Source organism: Crinia signifera, chromosome 6 (assembly GCF_055691185.1).
Source record: "Crinia signifera chromosome 6, ASM5569118v1, whole genome shotgun sequence".
Taxonomy (NCBI): domain Eukaryota; kingdom Metazoa; phylum Chordata; class Amphibia; order Anura; family Myobatrachidae; genus Crinia; species Crinia signifera.
The window spans coordinates 254421191-254442067 of NC_139222.1; the positions used below are offsets into that span (position 1 = coordinate 254421191).

Genomic DNA, 20877 nt, shown 5'->3' on the forward strand with positions numbered 1-20877 from the left:
GTCGGGGATACGGATTTTAAGATCAGGATCGACCCTTTCACACAGAAAACGGACTCGTGTTTTTAATGAAATTCCCGGGTGGAAAGGCTTCACCCGGGAATTTCATTTTCTGTGTGAAAGAGGAATTGAGTGAGAGTGTGGATGATGAAGCTCTTGCAGTGTGAGACAGAACTTTCTACCTCTATGACCAGCAGCCAGGGGCTAAGGTGACCTTTCTGTCTCTTGTATTTTATCTTCCCTTCTGCTTTCTATTCCTCCTCTCCTGTTTCCGCTCACCTGTTCCGTCCTCTGTTATTTGGGCTGTTGCAGTGATCTTCATGTTAAATTCATTGCGCCTCAACTGGAAGAGCTTTGTCTTCACAACTTCTGAGAAACAGCCCTTGTTATCAGCCTAAAGAACAAGAACAGTAGTACTAGGAGGGGAAAGAACAATTTCAGATTGCAGGTTGTAGTCGCTACACTCAAAGCTGGATCTCTGTAGGGTATTGGTTCTAGCAATATCCATGCAAAATGTGCTGCACTATTCTGACTACTGCAAATGTATATTACCATTGAGGTTGAATGCTTTGGACACAGAAAAAAATAAATGGAACTGACACCATTAGGCTTGAGGCAAAGTTGGAAGTACATAGCGGTCAGAATACCGAAACTGACATCCTGAAGGTGGGAATCCTGACGGGTCACATAAGAATACATATCCTCCCCCTGCCGAGCAACCCTCCCTTCTAGCAGCCTACAGTATATACACTATATTTGCCCATTGTTGTATTCTTATGGGAAAATGGGAAAAGTCTAGTTCAGTGAGGGCTAACTTCGACACTCCAGCTGTTGTTGAACTACACATCCCAGCATGCCCTGCATCAGTTTTACTGTTTGGCCATGCTTAAACTGATGCAGGGCATGCTGGGATGTGTAGTTCAACAACAGCTGGAGTGTCATGGTTAGCCATCATTGGTCTAGTTCATAACATAGTGCAGGGGTTCCCAATCTTTTTAATTCACGGCACCCTAGAGAATCAGAATTTTTTTCACGGAACCCCTAGGTCCAAAAAAAATTATTAGATTGGGTTTATATGCGATTCTTAGCGGCAGTTATGTGGTAAAGGGCAGGATTTGCTTCTGTTTGTACACATTCTATGATTGGCAGCCACCAGCAATGGTTTTGCTCATAAATAATTAACCATTAATAATTTGAGTTGGTCCCAGGGAGCTGCGGCACACAGTTTGGGAACCACTGACATAGTGTATCATGTGATGAACCATCCTTACCACTCATGGTGAATACATCCGACTCCTAACAGATATGGGGCACCACAGCAAGTGACAACACCTCTGATTAAAGTGACCCGTCACCTATAACCCACAGGTGAGAAGGCATTTCAGAGGTATTTCTTACTGAAACTCTGCACGTTGCTCACCTGATGTGACAGTTCTTCACACACACTGGATACTTCATAAGGACAAGCAGATGTGAATTCGTACCTTCTACAGACACGGACATCAATCCTTCCTGCAACTGGTTTCCCATAAGTGTATCTGGCACAAAGACAAAGAAGATAAGTTACATTGCATTGCATCTCAAAAATACTATTATATTGTTCATCTCTACTATCCATCACACTGAAGGCACCCTGGGCATTATAAGAGAGTGAGGTTGAGCGCCAATTCTATAACACACACACACACATATATATAGTAGATGGTATGGATGGCACTCGAAATCAAACGGCTCAGAACCGGTGAATGATGGTCAACGTTTCAAAGCAATTTTATTCTGCTTCGTCTTCAGGACAAAAAAACATTACACAGTGCAAGTGCATTTATATACACATGCACTTGCACTGTGTAATGTTTGTTGTCCTGAAGATGAAGCAGAATAAAAGGCCTACCTAAGTCCCAACTGATGAGGGTAGCAAGGATAGCCAGCACTCGTGAAGGTGCCATCGAGGGTACAGACAAGGTGGTTCAAAAATTTGTTACCAGGGGTTATGATCTAAGAACACTTCGTCAACAACAACAGGAGGTACTGGCAACTCCGAGGGAGGTATTACTAACCCCGACGGTTCGAGCCAATAAGAACATCATCCCGTGGAAACAAGAATTCACCAGATCAAGTCCCATTGTACAGCGTGCTACCAAGGCACTCTGGCCGATAATAAAAACAGATAAGGCACTACCCTGCTTCAAGACCTGCCGGCCGATGTCCTGCTACACTAGGGGACGAAACATCAAGGACCAAGTGGTACACACAGACATCACAGGGTTCGATAAAATCATGCCCAGTGCAACTTTCTTGGCTAAACCCCCAGGATGTTATCGTTGTCTTAGTTGCACAACATGTAAAAACATGATTGTCTGTCGGTCGTTCAAACACCCTCATTCTGATCTACTGTTCCCCATTAAACACGTACTTACGTGTCAAACAACACACGTTATTTATCTTCTTTTTTGTCCGTGCCACCTCTATTATGTAGGCAAAACAATTCGCACCATACGTGACCGCATGGCATTGCACCGGTCGTCTATAAACACAGCCATCAGGTCCAAAAAAGCGGACCAACCAGTTGCGAGACATTGCATGGAAGTGGGCCATTCAGTCATGGATATTAAATTTATTTTGATAGACCACATCCCTCCTTTTCGCCGTGGCGGTGATCGTGATGGTGCATTATTACGTTTAGAATCTAAATGGATTTACAAATTGCAGACAGTGAGACCACTTGGTCTAAATGAACGCTTTAATTGGAGCATCTTGTATTAATCTCACATGTGTGCCCATATGCTTGCGCTACAGCACATGTAATTACCGTAAATATGTATACTAATGTTTATCATTGTCTCCTTAGTAACGCGTGCAGCCAGTGTAGTGTCTGCCCGGCGGCCGGGGAGAGCGTCTCCTACCCGATGCGTCTCCTAGCAACGGGCTCTGGGGGAAGCTGTCAGCGCTGCGTCTCAGTCCGTTTCCGGGGCTGATCGTTGGCGCTCCCGGACGTCGGGCGGACATGAAGGGGCTGGTGAGTATATATGTATCTGCTTACTGTGTTACCACGTTTGTCCATACATCTCATCTTGAGAAAAATGTCTATGTACATTGAAACGTTGATGCAGTAGATGTATGTCGATGTACTACTGATTCCTATAATACAAGTTATTTTCTAAAAAGTCCACCGGAGTGACGCTGTCTTTTCTTCAACTATATATATATATATATATAAATATATATATATATATATACTAGGTGATTCATCGCGCCCTACGGGCGCTCTTCACACCGTCGTAAGGGGCTGCGCCCCCTTAATTTGTGAACGTTTGTATATGAGAAATATGGTTAGAATTGTATGAAAGATGCCCTGTATTGCAACTTAGGTGTCCGCGAATCGCGGGAGGGGGGGTCGCGGAGGGTGCCGCGAATTGCAGGAGGGGGGGTCGCGGGGGGTGCCGCGAATTGCAGGAGGGGGGGTTGTGGGGGGGGTGGATGCTGCGAATCGCGGGAGGGGAGGGATTGCAGCGAATCGCGGGAGGGGGGTCGCGGGGTGGGTTGCCGCAAATCGCGGGAGGGGGGTTACGGGGGCGGGGGTTGCGGCGAATCATGGTGGGGGGGGTCGCGGGGGGTGTGCCGTGAATCACGGGAGGGGGGGTCAGGAGGTGGGGTGCCGAGAATCGCGGGGGGGGGGTGTGTGTGTGCCGTGAATCGCTGGAGTGGGGGTTGCGGGGGGGGGTGGGGGGGGTGTGACGCGAATCGCCACAAGAAAAAATCAACACAGAAAGGTCAACACATGTAAATGTTGACATAAGTGTGGCACTTCATTGGTGTCCATGTCGACACATGAGAATGAATATGAAAACATTCAAAAAATGAAAAAAAAAACTTCAAAAACTCATGTCAACCTTTTTCATTGTCGACCATAGCCATGTCAATGTTTTCCATGTGCAATTTAATTCTGGAGCTGCCGCGAATCGCGGGGGGGGGGGTGCCGCGAATTGCGGGAGGGGGGGTCGCGGGGGTGGGTGCCGCGAATCGCGGGAGGGGGGGTTACGGGGCGGGGGTTGCGGCGAATCATGGGAGGGGGGGTCGCGGGGGTGTGCCGTGAATCACGGGAGGGGGGGTCACGGGGTGGGGTGCCGAGAATCGCGGGGGAGGTGTGTGTGTGTGCCGTGAATCGCGGGAGTGGGGGTTGTGGGGGGGGGGTGTGACGCAAATCGCCACAAGAAAAAATCAACACAGAAAGGTCAACACATGTAAATGTTGACATAAGTCTGGCACTTCATTGGTGTCCATGTTGACACATGAGAATGAATATGAAAATATTCAAAAAATGAAAAAAAAAACTTCAAAAACTCATGTCAACCTTTTTCATTGTCGACCATAGCCATGTCAGTGTTTTCCATGTGCCATTTAATCCTGGGGCTGCCGCGAATCGCGGGGGGTGGCGCGATTTGCGGGAGGGGGGGGTTGCGGGGGGTGGGTGCCGCGAATCGCGGGAGAGCGGGGTTCATGGGGGTTCCGGTGGGGGGTTGCCGCGAATTGCGGGAGGGGGGGGGTCGCGGGGGGGTGCCGGGGTGCCGCGAATCGCCGGAGGGGGGGTTGCGGGGGGTGTGACGCGAATCGCCACAAGAAAAAAATCAACACAGAAAGGTCAACACATGTAAATGTTGACATAAGTGTGGCACTTCATTGGTGTCCATGTCGACACATGAGAATGAATATGAAAATATTCAAAAAATGACAAAAAACTTCAAAAACTCGTCAACCTTTTTCATTGTCGACCATAGCCATGTCAGTGTTTTCCATGTGCAATTTAATTCTGGAGCTGCCGCGAATCACGGGGGGGTGCCGCGAATTGCGGGAGGGGGGGTCGCGGGGGTGGGTGCCGCGAATCGCGGCGGGAGGGCGGGGTTCACAGGGGTTCCGGTGGGGGGTTGCCGCGAATTGCGGGAGGTGGGGGGTCACGGGGGGTGCCGCGAATCGCGGAGGGGGGGTTGCGGGGGGGTGTGACGCGAATCGCCACAAGAAAAAATCAACACAGAAAGGTCAACACATGCAAATGTTGACATAAGTGTGCCACTTCATTGGTGTCCATGTCGACACATGACAATGAATATGAAAAAATTAAAAAAATTAAAAATAAATCTTCAAAAACTCATTTCAACCTTTTTCATTGTCGACCATAGCCATGTCAGTGTTTTGCATGTGCCATTTAATCCTGGGGCTGCTGCGAATTTAGGGGGGGGGTGCCGCGAATCGCGGGAGGGGGGTCGCAGGGGGGGTGCCGCCAATCGTGCAAGGGGGGGTCGCGGGGGGGTTCTTTTTGCCGCGAATCGCGGGAGGGAGGTCGCGGTGGGGGTGTTTTTTCCGCGAAACGGGGGGGTCACGGGGGAGGGTTTGCCGCGATTCGCGGGAGGGGGGGGGGTCGCGGGGTGGTGGTTATGCCGCGAATTGCGGGAGGGGTCGTGGGGGGTTCTTTTTGCAGCGAATCGCGGGAGGGGGGGTCGCGGGGGTGTTTTTGCTGCGAATCGCGGTAGGGGGGTCGGGGGGAGCGGGTGTTTTTGCCGCGAATCGCGGGAGGGGGGGGGGGGCGCGGGGGGGGGGAGGTTTTGCCGCAAATCGCGGGAGGGGGGCGCTCACCTGGTGGCTGTGGAGTAGCAGTGCTGGGCAACATGGGAAGGCAGTGGGTGTCTGGCACTGTCTGTGGGCTCACTGGGCTGGTTCTCTGTCACATACCTCCCAACATGACTCTCTCAAGGAGGGACACAATGCTCTGTTTCTAGACTTCCCCTTATTGTATGATTGCCATCACCTGTTTTAAACAGGTTAATTTCTCAGAAAGGTGTTCAGCACAGATGAAGGCAATCACACATTAAGAGGAAAGTCCAGGAACAGAGCGTTATAGACACAGACACCCACTTTGAGTGACAGATGTAGCCAAATATATAGGAGATATTACACTAAACATCGGCACTCACCTTTCCTAGTTTTGGGGTGCCCTATGGCTTGTGACCACATTGTTTGAACAGAAATTGTAGGGGCTCTGCACTTACTAAATTAACTGATATTAGTGGAGATTTAGTTAGTAAATTGATCAATGCATTTAAGCCTGCTGCCCCCTTCACGGGACTCCACTTTTCTGCAGGTCCTAACACTATTGCTCAAAAAAGCTCACAGCAGACTATGCATTTAATGGTGAGCAGTTACCAACACACCTGAAACTAAGCATCTAGGGAAATGGTTAACATAAGCTACAGACATAGGCGAATCTAGAATTATGGTAATGGGTGGTCCCAAATCTAGACATAAAAGTAGGGGACCTTTGCGCGGCGCAGCCGCGCGTCAAAAAGGGGCGTGGCCCCATGGGAAGGAGGCGTGGCATCACAAAAAGGGGTGTGGTGTTACACTTTAGACCAGGCATGTCCAACGTTGGCCCTCCAGATGTTTTGAAACTACACATCCCAGCATACTTTGCAATAGTTTTAGCATTCTCTAATAGCAAAACTGTGGCAAAGCATGCTGGGATCAGGGCAGGCGACAGGGGGGGTCAAAGGGGACACCTGTACTGGGCCCCAAGCTTGTGAGGGGCCCCAAGGTTCTGATGGGCTCAGGGGCTGTAAGCATGGCTGCGGCAGTGCAGTGCCTAGCAATGGGTTATAAAGGTACCCGCCTGGATACCTGTAAGGGTACTTGCCTGGAACCCCCCTCCGGTATTAGTGAATATGAATTGTTTCTTTTGTAACAAAAAAAAAAGTTCAATATGAAGTGTACTAAAATGTTCTGTTCAAGGGGGCGGGGTATTGGGCCCCCAGATATATGAGTGTACCGGGCCCCAAGATTTCTGTTGCCAGCCCTGGCTGGGATGTGTAGTTTCACAACATCTGGAGGGCCAACGTTGGACATGCCTGCTTTAGACCATACACAGTAATGCCCATAACACATTTTAGCAAACTCCGTAATACCCATTACACATAAAGCTACACGCCGTAATGGCACTTACACATAAGGCCACACACCATAATGCCCATTACACATTGTGCCACACATTATGATGCCCATTACATACTATATAACAAACCATAATGCACCATTACATATTTGCTACATAAGTGCTGCTTACCTACGTGCTCATTGCTAGGGGGTTCTTGCTTGATGGCACCATAGTACCCATTACACATGATGCTGCACACCATAGTACCCATTACACATGATGCCGCGCACCATAGTACCCATTACACATGATGCTGCACACATAATGTCCCTTACACATGATGCTGCACACATAATGCCGCTTACACATGATGCTGCACACCGTAATGCCCCTTACACATTAAGCCACATATTATGCATAATGCCCCCACATACCGCCACTTGTAGCGTCCCTTAAGCAATGCCCCCAAAAGTGCCACTTACTGTAAATTTTTATATGAGCCTTTGCTGCTGCTGCGGGGAGAGATGGAGAGCGGGATGCGGTCATTTGGTCTACTGCATTATGGTCGACAGTCATTAGGTCGAATCCATTAGGTCGACATGCTAAAAGGTCGACATGACTCTAGGTCGACATGGGAAAAGATCGACATGATTCTAGTTCGAAAGGTCATTAGTTCGACAGGTCATTAGTTCGACAAGGTCATTAGTTCGACATTGTCTATGTCGACATTCACAAGGTCGACATGGAGTTTTTCACTGTTTTTTGAGCCAACATGTGCCGACAGGTGGTATTTCATGCCCTACCATCCACTAGGGCGTGGTGGGAGAATAAAATAGTGTGCCGAGCTTAGCGAGGCACCGTGCCCGACGCATTGCGAGCGCAGCGAGCGATGCGAGGGGATGCAGTGCACTTTAGACTGTGTCCATGTCGACTGTGTTGACATTCAGGTAAAAAAACAGTGAAAAACCCCATGTCGACCTTGTGAATGTCGACATAGACAATGTCGAACTAATGACCTTGTCGAACTAATGACCTGTCGAACTAATGACCTTTCGACCTAGAATCATGTCGACCTTTTCCCATGTCGACCTAGAGTCATGTCGACCTTTTAGCATGTCGACCTAATGGATTCGACCTAATGACTTTCTACCATAATGCAATAGACCAAATGATCCCAACCCCCCCTCTGGTGTCCGAGTGGACATTTGAAATATTGTGCGCGCTGTTGTTGTGCGTGACGTCGGGGGAGCACGCCGGGCGCACCACATGATTAAGGGGGGGGGGAGGCTGAGGTGAAAGCGGGAAGAAGAATTGGAGTGGAAGCTGCAGGGGTGACACTCATTGACAGCTGGGCAGAGAGCAGGGGGCTGCCCGGCTGTATTCAGAGCACTGCAGGTCAGGGCTGTTTGAAATAATACCCCTTTCACAACAGAAAATTCAGGAATTTACCCGGGAATATGGTCCCAGGATCATGCAGGGACATTCCCAGGCTGACACCTTATACACCAGCCTAGTCCCTGGATTTTCTGGTGTGAGGGGGAGAGACAACCACTCCCCTCTCCCTACCCCCCTTTAACCAACCAGCTATATCTTCGGAACCAACTGACCCATTTACATGAGACCAGTATCATATTGAAGAACTTTTGAGTTGGCTTCGAATGATTTTGGTCCCATGAAACTGGGCTGTTTGGTTCCAGAGAAATCTGCCCTCAAAGAACATAAACAGTCATGAAATTACATTTAAGAAATGAAAAAAAAAAAAAAATGGTTTAACCTCAATATCCCTGGAACCAATTAACCCATATGGATCCAGCCTGGGTATCAGATTGAAGGCCCAGCGATTTGGGTTCGACTGAGATCAACCTCGAGCTTCAGTGATGCCGAAGGGGGAACTGGCAGCCGTTGAACTGGGTGGGGGTCGGAATTAGCGGGTCCCATGTTATCCTATAGGGAAAACGTTCCAGCTTTGCCTGGTCGTATCTCCGGTTCCCAGGGGGCTAGAGACACGGGGCTGGGCTCGTTGGAAAGCCCCATCCCTCAGCTACAATATGGGCTAATGGGTGGTCCTGTGCACCCCCGGACCACCCCCTAGATTCGCCTATGGCTACAGATGGAGCAGCTCTCAGTGGAAATGATCCTGGCGATAGAATTGTAAACTGCCGCTGTGCGCCATCTGACAGAAGGGGGCATGCACGCACAAGGTGCTGAAGCACCCAGTTCTGTCAGAGCCCGCCGCCGGCTCCCTGCTGCACCCCCCACTTCCTGCAGGTCCCGATTCAGAACTTATCGCAAGGCTGCGAATACGCACAGCAAGCAAAACACTGCGCATGCGTATGGTTCCCAGTACACATGGGCGAGGCCGTCCTGCGATGAACTCCTGCAACTAGTTCTGTTCGCAGGCCATTTGGAAGGTGATTGACAGGGAGTGGAAAGTTCTAAGAAAAACACAGGGCGTGGGCGTGCCTAAAAAAACCCCATGGGAGTGTCAGGGAAAACACTGGTGTGCCAAGCCGGCTTAGGGGAGGGTGTGTGACATCAGCTCCAGCTCGGATGTGCCTGTTTTTGCGCCAAGTAAGTCTCAGGCAACGTGATGACTTGTGCCCTATGTAAAAGTCCTTTGATGGTGAGCCTGTTACGAAGGATTTCGGTAATATTCGCATGGGTGTGAACGGATGTGCAGCCATACAAATCCATTCACACAAGGAGCACTTTAATTTTCACGGTGGGATTTCACTGGAGCAGGGCGGCAGCTTAGGACTGACTCAGGGACACAGTACAGCTGAGATTTAGGGAAGAAAAGGAGTTATCCAATGTCAGGTGAATGTGAGAAGTGAGAAGAGATGTGGGTTTAGACTGTCACTGAGATTGAGAGAGCTGTAAATAAAGGGCAAGAGAAGAGGGCTGTGAGAACAAATGGGACCTTACAGTCAAGACCAGTGGTGGCTAACCTTGACACTCCAGCTGTTGTTGAACTACACATCTCAGCATGCCCTGCTACAGCTTTACTATTTGGCCATGCTAAAACTGATGTAGGGCATGCTGGGATGTGTAGTTCAACAACAGCTGGAGTGTCAAGGTTAGCCATCGTTGGTCTAGATCCATTTACAATTTCGCAAGGGGCATTTTCTCTTTCTGTCTGGGCAACGGCTTTCTCCTTACAGTCCACTGCGGATTCTCACATTAGCAACCTATGTTCTTTAGCCCGTTGGTGTGTGGCAACAGGAAGCATGTGCCAATTTATATACAGGAGTCGGGTTGGTCCTAGTTTTACATAACAGCACATGCCCATGTGAATCAACCTTGCCCACGAGGCACCATCCACCTGATGGCAGGAATTCTGAGCTCTCCAGCCATCATCAATGCCCCCCCCCCCCCCCCCCCCCCCACAAACCTAATTCATTACACCCACACTTTTAAAGCTCTGCAGGTGAAGTTGTACTTTTAAGGGATTTCTGTATATACAACATTTACTGTTTTAATCAATTAAAATACAATTACCGGCTACCATAAGGAGGCTGGAATACTTGGAAATATCTAAGAAAGCAATACCTACTTGCCACATACTGTCACTTTCAATTCTTCATCAAGAATAGTGATAACTGGGGGCATCTTCACCGTCACCTCATATTTTGGTAATACTGTAATGAAATAAGTAAATTGCAGTGAAGGCACCCATGCATATAAGTGTCATTTCCCTGACTCGGCTGGAACCACCAATCAGAACTGATCGGCGATCCTTCAGAATTTCTACATGTTAAAAATCCCCGATGTACGCATCCCCACTGTTTTTGGTCAGGAGTGGGGAATCAAGATTTTTAAACTTGTTTAATATTCTAGACCAGTGATTTTCAACCTTTTTACCTTGCAGCACACTAAATAAGATTTTAAAATTGCCAAGGCACACCATGAGATCCCCACAGGGCAAAATACATTGGCCCCCACAGGAAAAAAAAAACCTATTGGCCCCATATAAAAAAAAAAAAATCACACTGGCCCCCACAGGTAACAAGAATAAAATACATTGGCCCTTTACATGGAAAGAAGGGACCAGTAAATAACAGTTGAACTGGTGGTGGCTGTAAACTGGTTTAAGCATCTCTAGATCTGGGGGCACACTTGAGAACAGCTCAAGGCACACTAGTGTGCCACGGTATAGTGGTTGAAAAACACTGTTCTAGATCCAACAAAAGCATCAAGGGATTAGGAAATTATTGCAACACATCACTTTATAAGGATAATTATTTAGTATAGGTTGAACTATTTAATAGGTTGCCCTTGATAGCATTTTTTTTAACCTCACAAACTATGTAACTATAATGATCATGTTCTATCTCAAAACTGTTTTATAACAACTTCTGCTTAAAAAAACTAAAGCAGATTGGAAGATTGTTGATTGCTGTAGTCAGTACAGGTAAAACTTGAGAACATAACATGGAAAATGAACAACAAAATTGTACAAGACACAACATTACGGATTATCTCTAGAGTATAGCTTCCAGGCAAAACATAGCCTGTAGCTGTTACTATTGTTATAGCCCACAGTTGCCATTTTGGAAATAAAGTTGATTGAAGAAAAGATGAGTTCCAGGAGTGACAGTTGGAGCTATGGAGAGTTGAGAGTTTTCCAATTATCTGCTGTCTTTACGTATTGCAGGGAAAGTAGCACCCTGATTTTGAATATCTGCACTGTAACATTGCAATTTTCAGTTGTACACTTTAAGGGACCAGTGCCCAGATGCACTAAGCTTCAAAAGCTCCTAGCTACCATTTCACAGACTGTGTTTGAAAAATGTCAGACAGGAGCTGATTGATTGGTTGTTTATCACTCTCCATTTGATCAACTTTGAAGCTTAGTGCATCTGGCCCCTAATGCAGGGCCGTAACTAGGAGGGAGATGGGGGGTCACGCGCACTGGGTGCTGGAGGGGGGGGGGGGCACAGGCAGTGGGGTTCCGGGGACTTGTGTAGCTGCTGTAGCGGCAGCTTACTTTGACTCCGTCTGTCTCCTACTAGCGCGGGAAACACTGATGACTTTGAAAAGACTTGCCGGACGCTGATTGGCTCAATTCAGCCAATCTGCGTCCGGCAAGTCTTTTCAAAGTCATCATAGCTTCCGCCGCCGCACTAGTAGGAGACGGACGGAGTCAAGCTGCCGCTACAGCGGCTACACCAGTCCCCTGAACCCCGCTGCCTGTCGCCGGACCCCCTGTGGCTGCACACAGGTATGTATGTTGTCAGCGGGGGGGGGGGGGCACCAAATGACTGCCTTGCCCCGGACGCCGGAAACCCTAGTTGTGTAGGCAAAGGAGTAACTATAACCCTGGTTATCAGTTTTATGCAGGGCCATAACTAGGTGGGGTGCGTTGCCCACAGCGCATCTGCACTGTGGGTGCCTTATCTGGCATCACCACCTGCATGGCTGGTCCCCGACGGCACTCCCCACCAGCTGCTGAGCCATGTGCCTCTATCCACCTGCGCTGTCAGTCAGTGAGTGGCTCATTGACTCACAGAACACGCAGGGGGGGGCATTGTGGCAAACGTCTCCTCCGTCTCCTGCTGATCCTGCGAAGGTGGGCAGTCCAGAGGGCAATTAGATTTACAGGTGATGAAGGGTGCCGGCAGATGGAGGGGGGAGACACAGTTAAGTGCTGATCAGTTGGGGGAGGCTGTGGTTGGGTTCTGGGTGCGGGCTGTCTGATCGCAGCGGCTGATTGCTGTGTGTGGCATAATGTAATATGGACATTACAGTGCACTGTGGTCTAATGTGTAATGGGCTTTACAGTGTGCAGCAAAATGTTTAATGGTTATTGGTACTATTATGTGGCCATGCCCCCTTCTCTAAAAAGCCACACCCCTAAAAAAGATGCACACTGTCCTTGTTCTCAGTAGGGGTGGGGGGTTGGGGCACCAATTCCCTGTCAGGCAAAATCGCAAGATTCACAAGTGAAATAATTAGCTCCACCTATGCAGTGGCGTAGCTATGTTTTGGGCGCCCCCCGCCGTTAGGGGTGGGAGCGCCTCCCCCCCCGTCGCCACCCCGCCAAGCACCCCTACCCCGCCGCCCCGCCGCCCATGTAAACCCCCCTCAATCCCCCACAACCTTACCTATCGCGCAGGTCCCGGCGGCTCCGTTCTTCTGGTGAGGACCACCAGAAAATGGCCGCCCCCATACAGCAGACAGTTTCAGAGAACAGTGTGCTATATGGGGGCGGCCATTTTGTGGTGGTCCTCAGCAGAAGAACGGAGCCGCCGGGACCAGCGCGATAGGTAAGTCTGCGGGGGATTGAGGGGGGTTTAACTATAGCACCGCAGCCCCCGGCGCCCCCACATGCACAGCGCCCCCCCCCCCCCCCCCCGCGGTGGCGGGGGCTGCGGTGCTATAGTTACGCCGCTGCACCTATGGATCTTTTAAAATGTGTCAGTGAGTAATAAGTGCACTTGTGCACCTGCTGGGTGACCTGGAAAACGTGAACTGTTAGAGGTCACTGAGGACTGAGTTTGGGAAGCACTATACTACTGTATATAACAATGGCAAAACAATACAGAAGAGTTCAGTTTCAAAGGAATGTGTAAGAACAGGAAAAATGGACTACATAATATTTGTTCCTGGATCCTGTAATCATTGCTGTAGGTATATAAAGCTGAATATATCAGAACACACGCACCATACTCCTCCACACTAAACGTTTGCTCCACCTGCGCGCCCTTTAGCCTCTGTGCGACCAGTTTGTATGTCCCCAGTCGGGGCTCGGAGGTGAGAAGGAAGGATTCCTGCGCCATTCCTCTAGTAGTTTCCACATTCCGCCACTGGCCAATGCGGTTCCTCTGAGGGTCCTGAAAAAAGTTATTCCTGCTTGTGACAAGGTACTTTATCAATGTCGGACTTTATCAATGTCGGCTGCAATCAGCAGCAAAATTATAGTGCTATGGATTGTTTGAGGGTGAAGGGCCCCAAACTGGTATCTTGCCTAGGGCACTATGAAGCCTACATTTGCCTCTCCTACTAAGGTCTTGGCCTAGCAGGGTATTCTAGGACTTGTACTTCCACGTCCGAGAGTGTATTGCTGCCTATTCTTCCTGCTTCTATAATAGTATAAGAACAGGTCAGTGACAATGCTGGCCATCAGAAAATAGTCATCAATGCAAAAAGAAGGATCCACTTAAGACATTGAGCCTTATTCTAGTTCTCTCTTAGAGGCAAATTCCTTCTCAAATGGACAAAACCATGTGCACTGCAGGCAGTGGGGCAGATGTAACATGTGCAGAGAGAGTTAGATTTGGGTGGAGATTTTCTTCAAAGTGAGATCTATATTGCAGTGCAGAAATAAAGCAGTCAGTATTTACTGTGCACAGAAACAAAATAACTCACCCAAATCGAATTCTATCTGCACATGTTACATCTGCCCCCCTGCAGTGCACATTGTTTTGTCCATCTGAGAAGGAATATGCCTCTAAGAGTGAACTAGAATAAGGCCCACTGTTCATTGAACTTTCTCTAAATCGTTTGGGATTGTTTGGTCTACAGCAAGTTGGTCGACAAGAAATGACCGTGTCCCCTCTAAATGTACAGAATTCTTACCTCCATATAAATCACAGGAAACTGAAAGAGAAAGAAACACGTTAGAGGAAAAACCTCAAAAGAGGAAAAACCACAATAAAAATATAAGGATAAAATAGTTATCTTTATCTCTGTGCAGAGAGACCCCAGAAACAGTCATGTATCATCACTCAGCCATATGTACCCCTGTGTCTCCCCTGTCTCGCACACTGCATAGCAACCTAAAACTGTATTGTCCCTGCTTAACTGTTACCCTACCTGGCTGTTTGCAATGACCAGCGGCACCGTTGTTGGCTACCTAGGCACTGTGCAGCTCGGCTGGTAGGTGTTCCCTGTGTGATAACTGTACTGTCCCTACTTAACTGTTACCTACCTGGCTGTTTGCAATGACCAGTGGTGCCGTTGTTGGCTGCCTAGGCACTGTGCAGCTCGGCGGGTAGGTGTTCCCTGTGTGATAACTGTACTGTCTCTGCTTATATTGTTACCTACCTGGCTGTTTGCAATGACCAGCGGCACCGTTGTTGGCTACCTAGGCACTGTGCAGCTCGGCAGGTAGGTGTTCCCTGTGTGATAACTGTACTGTCTCTGCTTATATTGTTACCTACCTGGCTGTTTGCAATGACCAGTGGCGCCGTTGTTGGCTACCTAGGCGCTGTGCAGCTCAGCGAATATATGTTCCCTGCGCCTACAATCCCCAGGGCACATCGAGCATATACCTGTGTGTGTTATGTATATTTGTACTGTCACTGTTTAACTGTTACCTAAACGGCTGTTGCACAGCGATCCAAACCAAATTCCTAGTATACGCAAGTATACCTGACCAATAAATCTCATTCTGATTCTATAGATAGTAGGTGAGGTGTCACACCCCAGTCACTAGCTGTCAGATACATATTACAGGCTCTATGGACTGTATCCAGTGCCAGATCAGGCAAAAAGCTGATGCCACAAATGGCGTTTAATAAATGGCTAAAAATAGCAATGATATCTAATAAGATTTCAGTAAAAATGTTGTATATACCTTCTCCTGCTTTGGGCGGAACGTTTCATCCAGACACACAATGCGGAATTGAACTACACAAAGTGAGAAACACAGTTAGTACACTAAAGACAGAGATGGGCAATGGTGGCAACTGGGCAATTCTCCTTCCATACAAAATCAGCCTACAACGTCTGCGTGTGAGCTGTGTGTACGTATAAGGCCGCGGCTCTTGTTGCTTTGATGTTATTGCTCAGTAAAGCTAACATGTGCCGAGATAATACAGATTTGTCAATGAATTCACTGGCATCACTATGGGGATGCATACACCCGCCTGGTAAGCATACTTCCCAACTTTTGCAAGTATGCAAGGAACATTAAAATGCCAGCTCCTGCTCCTCCCCCCTCCTTTCAATCCCCAACAGGTAACAGGGATGTAATGATGTGATTCTCTGTTCTACACCCTCTACCTCCCTCTTCTACCTTCCTTTATGAATCCCTCAGAAAGAACAATGAAACACATATGCTGGGAACACAGTTAATGTGCGTGAACCCAGCCACATAGTAAGTGACGGGGACCCAGACGCTGGTGGCATACACACTTGCCAATGAAAGTCGTTACAAATGATGGCTGAGAGTGGGAGTCATGCCACATTGCGCAGCTAGCCCTCGCTAATGATGTCTCCTGTCAGCCCTGCATGCATTAATCAGGACCATTGATAGAAAACCTAATAACTTTCAGTTACAAATTAGCTGCAGATCACAGGAGAGTCACCTCTCTGTCCAGGTTTGTAGATGGGTTTGTCGGTCTGGAAAAACACCAGGTTTGGCACAGGCTTGATAAGGACACTTCTCCTAGTCTTGAAGTGCAGCGATTTCCCCACAGCATCCAGTCTGATGTACCCCACTTTTCCACTGTCTGTCTCTGGGGTCTAATAGAACACAAAACACTGTCAACATTTATAAATAATACCAATTTAAACAACTGAGTGTAATATATATATAAACGGAAGTGAAACAATGGCTGTGCGTTCCACCATCGGGCAGGTGGAACGCAAGCCATGCAATTAAGTTCATTTGGACAATATTAGAGGTATTTAAATTCCCATTTAGCGGCAAAATTATATAATATATTTAGAACTAGCTGACCCGCCCGGCGTTGCCCGGGACAACCTTGGATTTTTTTTTTAATTTCCATAATTGCTGTCAAATGTTGTCTTATGCTGTTTTTATGGCTCAAGAATGTAATTTATTAAAACCTCCACCCTAATGTTAGAATGTGTTTGTATTGATACTTAATGCCAGCAATGGAATCAGGGGTGGTGTTGTTGTTTGAAACGCACCACTCCTGATTTTATAGCTTGTGTGTGTTGATGAATTCCACATCCACTCCTGAGATTTAGCACCTATGATGCATTTATTTTTGTGTGTTTGTGTGCGTTGTACTGTTTTTGTGTGTGTTGTAGTGTATGTGGGTGTGTGCACTGTGGTGTGGTGTGTTTTGTTGTATATGTCCAATGTGTAAGTGTGTGAGGTGCGCTACGTATAAATATGTGTGTGCAATGGTCGAATTGGAAATTTTGAAGTGGAGGTATGGTAAGGTATGGGAAATTAAAGGATGAAGTTATGTGCACACTCCAGAAAAAGAGGGTGCCGCCACTCAAAAGGGGGCATATCCTTGAGTGTAGTGTACCATGCTGTATGCCCCTTAATTATTATGCCATGCGGAAATAGCCAAAATTCCCCTTATGCGACACAGAATGAGCAAAAAAATTCACATTATACCACCCGGAAAGAGCCAAAATTCACATTATGCTACTCAAATTGAGCCAAAATTCACATTATGCAACATGGATTGAGGCAAAATTCACATTATGCCACACAAAAAGTGCCAAAATTCACTTTATGCCACACGGATTGAGCAAAAATTCACATTATGCACCTGGATTGAGCCAAAATTCTCATTATGCCACATGGCGGGGTGACGCATGGGGTGATACAGGGGCAGAGATGAGGGGGTGATGCAGGGACAGAGATGGCCGGGTAATGCAGGGACCGAGATGGTGGGGTGATGCAGGGACAGAGATGGCGGGGTGATGCAGGGACAGAGATGGTGGGGTGATGCAGGGACAGAGATGGCGGGGTGATGCAGGGACAGAGATGGCTGGGTGATGCAGGGACAGAGATGGTGGGGTGATGCAGGGACAGAGATTACGGGGTGAAGCAGGGACAGAGATGATGGGGTGACGCAGGGACAGAGATGGCAGGGTGATGCAGGGACAGAGATGGTGGGGTGACGCAGGGACATGCACCTCTATGTCACACTACATGTCACATTCATCCCACCTGCTACCTGCTACCTGACCCGGTTCCTGTTTACATCAATGGGGGAAGCCCAACCTCCAGACCGCAGCATCCTGTGGTCAGTTGGACTGGGGTCACACACAGCCTCTGCTGCTGTCTGCTGTACTCTGCAGACAGCAGCGGAGTCAGGGAGGAGGTGAATGGATGTCTGTGTGTGGCATCCATTCACCTCGCAGACGGGGGGTGCACGGAGGCTGGGGGCAGCCCAGCAGCTTACTTTGGTGCTGGGCTTGCCCCCAGGGCGATGATCGGCAGTCCTGGCAGGGGTGATCGCGGTCCCAGCGCTTGGAGACGATGTCATCTTCAGGCAACACCTCCGTCTACACTGCAGGTAGGCACCAAAGTGTAAAAGGTGCAAATCCCGGATCCGACTTGGCTTGGATCCGTGTTCCAAATGCCATGTTGGATTCGGGTTTTTTGGTGTAAAAGGGGTATAAGTGTGTGTGTGTTCTGTGTGTTTGTGTGTGTGTTGTACTGTTTTTGTGTGTGTTGTAGTGTATATGGGTGTGTGTTGTACTGCTTGTGGTGTGTTATGTATGTGTGTGTTGTGTGTATCTGTCCAATGTGTAAGTGTGTGCTATGTATACAGTATATGTGTGTGGTGTGCTGTGTGTGCGTATATGGTGTACTGTGTGTGTGATGTGTGTGTGTACAATGTGTACGTGTGTGTGTGTGTGTGTGTGATGTGTGGTCTATGTATTTCCCCAATTATTCCCAATTGTTGAAAGCCTTCACCATAATGCTAGAATGTGTTTGCAATCATACTAAATTACAGCAATGAACGCAGGTGTGGTGTTGTTCCTTTGTCTTCGGTTTCCCAGATCGTCGATCCCCCCCCCCCCCCAGATCATTAATTAAGGCAAAGTGAACCTTGGGGTTTTTTACATTTCTAAGTGAAATTCCCCCAAATCGGCTTCGAGGTGCACACCACCAGGTCAAGAGGTACCTTGTTGCCAAATTTAGCAGCTCTGAGTGCCACGGTGTGCCCGCAATGCAACAGACACGCACACACACGCACGCACGCACACAAACAAACACACACTTCAACGTAACCACTTGGGGTAAAAAGTATTTTTTGCTGCTTTGAAAGGTCACGAGAATCTGAATACAATTTTTTTTTCTGGTGATATAATCAGTAGCACCTCTTCAAAATAATTAGTGTATTGAACATTTGTAGCATGGAATCAATATACATGAAATCTATCTTGAACATCTGCATATACTTTGTTACACGTTTCACAGGATTGCTGTCTGCTGCTTTAATCAGGTATGACATTCCTATTTTATTCCTATTAACTGTGTTTTATTTTATCCCAGTAAAGTGCCAGGGTCTTGCCAGGTGTTCAAGACACATCTGTACTGATGCCATATTATGAATCTTCAATAAACTATTTAGTGCATGGTTGCCTACCTGACCCCCTCCATGAGGGAGAAAATGCTCTGGACTTCCCTGGTAATGTAGGATTACCATCCCCTTTCTTATCAATTACCTAGCTCCCCACAGGTGATGGCAATCATACATTACCAGGGAAGCCCAGAAACAGAGCATTTTCTCCCTGAAGGAGAGGGTCAGGTAGGCAACCATGATTTAGTGGTGGTGCCAGAAAGGACATTGTTTGCATTTAGACTAAAACAACTGCTAGTACAATTTACAATAAGTGCTGATAGTAGATTTATAGAAGAGATGAATGGGTCGGGTTTCTCTGCATCTGACAGAATTTAATTTGAGTCTAGAGCTAAGCAGATTTGTGCAGCAATTTTAGAATGCAAAAATAAGGAAATAGTCATCCTTATATAGGGCCTAATTCAAACCTTATTGCAAATATGTTCTCAAAATGGGCAAAACCATGTGCAGTGCAGGTGGGGCAGATATCTGAGCACCCCCTCTCCCCCCGAGCGGCTCCAAACTTTCCCAAGCGGCTGCCAACAGCCAAAGCCAGCAGCGGCAGTGCATCAGCTGCCTCTTCTGTGGTGAATATTTCTGGGACCTGTAGGTTTGTCCTGCTCCAGGAAAACCCATCACTCAATGGGTTAATTCATATTGGAGTGACTCCAACCAAGTGAAACCATATAACACAAACAAAAATGTGAAGTATAGTCTTAAAAAAAATTGAATATAAAAAGTGATATATATTTGTTTGGGAAGTGAACTCACACTCAATGGTGGAGTGAAACACCTATCTGTTGTTTTTTTTATTTTATATAAAGGTGGTGACTTTAGCCATCAAAAGGTGGGGCTATTTTATCCTTTAGTATAAATTTGTAGAAAAGATTGATGTTTTGCCTACGTCACTTTCCAAATAAGGTGGGTGGAATAAACTTATCAAGGTTTCTCTACATGTCTGTACGGGGTTTCCTGGAATAGTTGCATAGCCTTCTTATGGCTTAAAGTGATAGTGATGAGCCCGTAAAGGTTTCTTTTTTTTTATTAGGACCAATTTTACTGATGCTTAAAATCAATCACTCCAATATGAACACACGCGCAGGAATTAAGGAACGCCATTCCGTCCTGAATACCTTGAATACCTACATTTCGATTAAGGGATGTATATAATAGGTTTTTGTCTGATTTTACAAAATTGGCAGTGATGTTTATGCTGTGATAGTTGTATTTTGTGTATGTTTCCTCATACATTCAGCATCAATAGGCCATGCAGCAGGAGATTGCTGGCGTGAGTGAGCTGACAGTTTCCGTGCAAGCATCGGATGTCTTTTATGGTTTTCGGCAGTAACTTTTCCCAACATACAGTACTTAGGGCCTTATTTTGGTTCATTCTTTCTGACAAAATCCTTATTAGATGGACAAAACCATGTGCACTGCAGGGGGGCAGATGTAACATGTGCAGAGAGAATTAGATTTGGGTGAGTAATTTTGTTTCTGTGCAGGGAAAATACTGACTGCTTTATTTTTACACTGCAATATAGATCTCACTTTGAAGTAAAACCCCACCCAAATCTAATTCTCTCTGCACATGTTACATCTGCCCCACCTGCAGTGCACATGGTTTTGCCCATCTAAGAAGGATTTTGTCAGAAAGAATGAACCAAAATAAGGCCCTAC

The 20877-nt window shown here is 47.5% G+C and overlaps 1 protein-coding gene across 7 annotated transcripts in view; it reads right to left on the reverse strand.

The window, feature by feature from the left end:
* The window catches only part of LOC146009222 (alpha-2-macroglobulin-like), a 100286-nt gene that overhangs the window by 59962 nt on the left and 19447 nt on the right, over window positions 1-20877 (reverse strand). For all 7 annotated transcript variants that reach the window (XM_083149371.1, XM_083149373.1, XM_083149378.1 and 4 more), the window contains exons 3-9: window positions 16228-16384; window positions 15495-15547; window positions 14495-14515; window positions 13581-13749; window positions 10470-10554; window positions 1418-1535; window positions 277-391 (exon numbers count right to left, since the gene is read on the reverse strand). In XM_083149371.1, the coding sequence (XP_083005497.1) occupies window positions 277-391; window positions 1418-1535; window positions 10470-10554; window positions 13581-13749; window positions 14495-14515; window positions 15495-15547; window positions 16228-16384 (718 nt within the window). The remainder of the gene's footprint in view (window positions 1-276; window positions 392-1417; window positions 1536-10469; window positions 10555-13580; window positions 13750-14494; window positions 14516-15494; window positions 15548-16227; window positions 16385-20877) is intronic.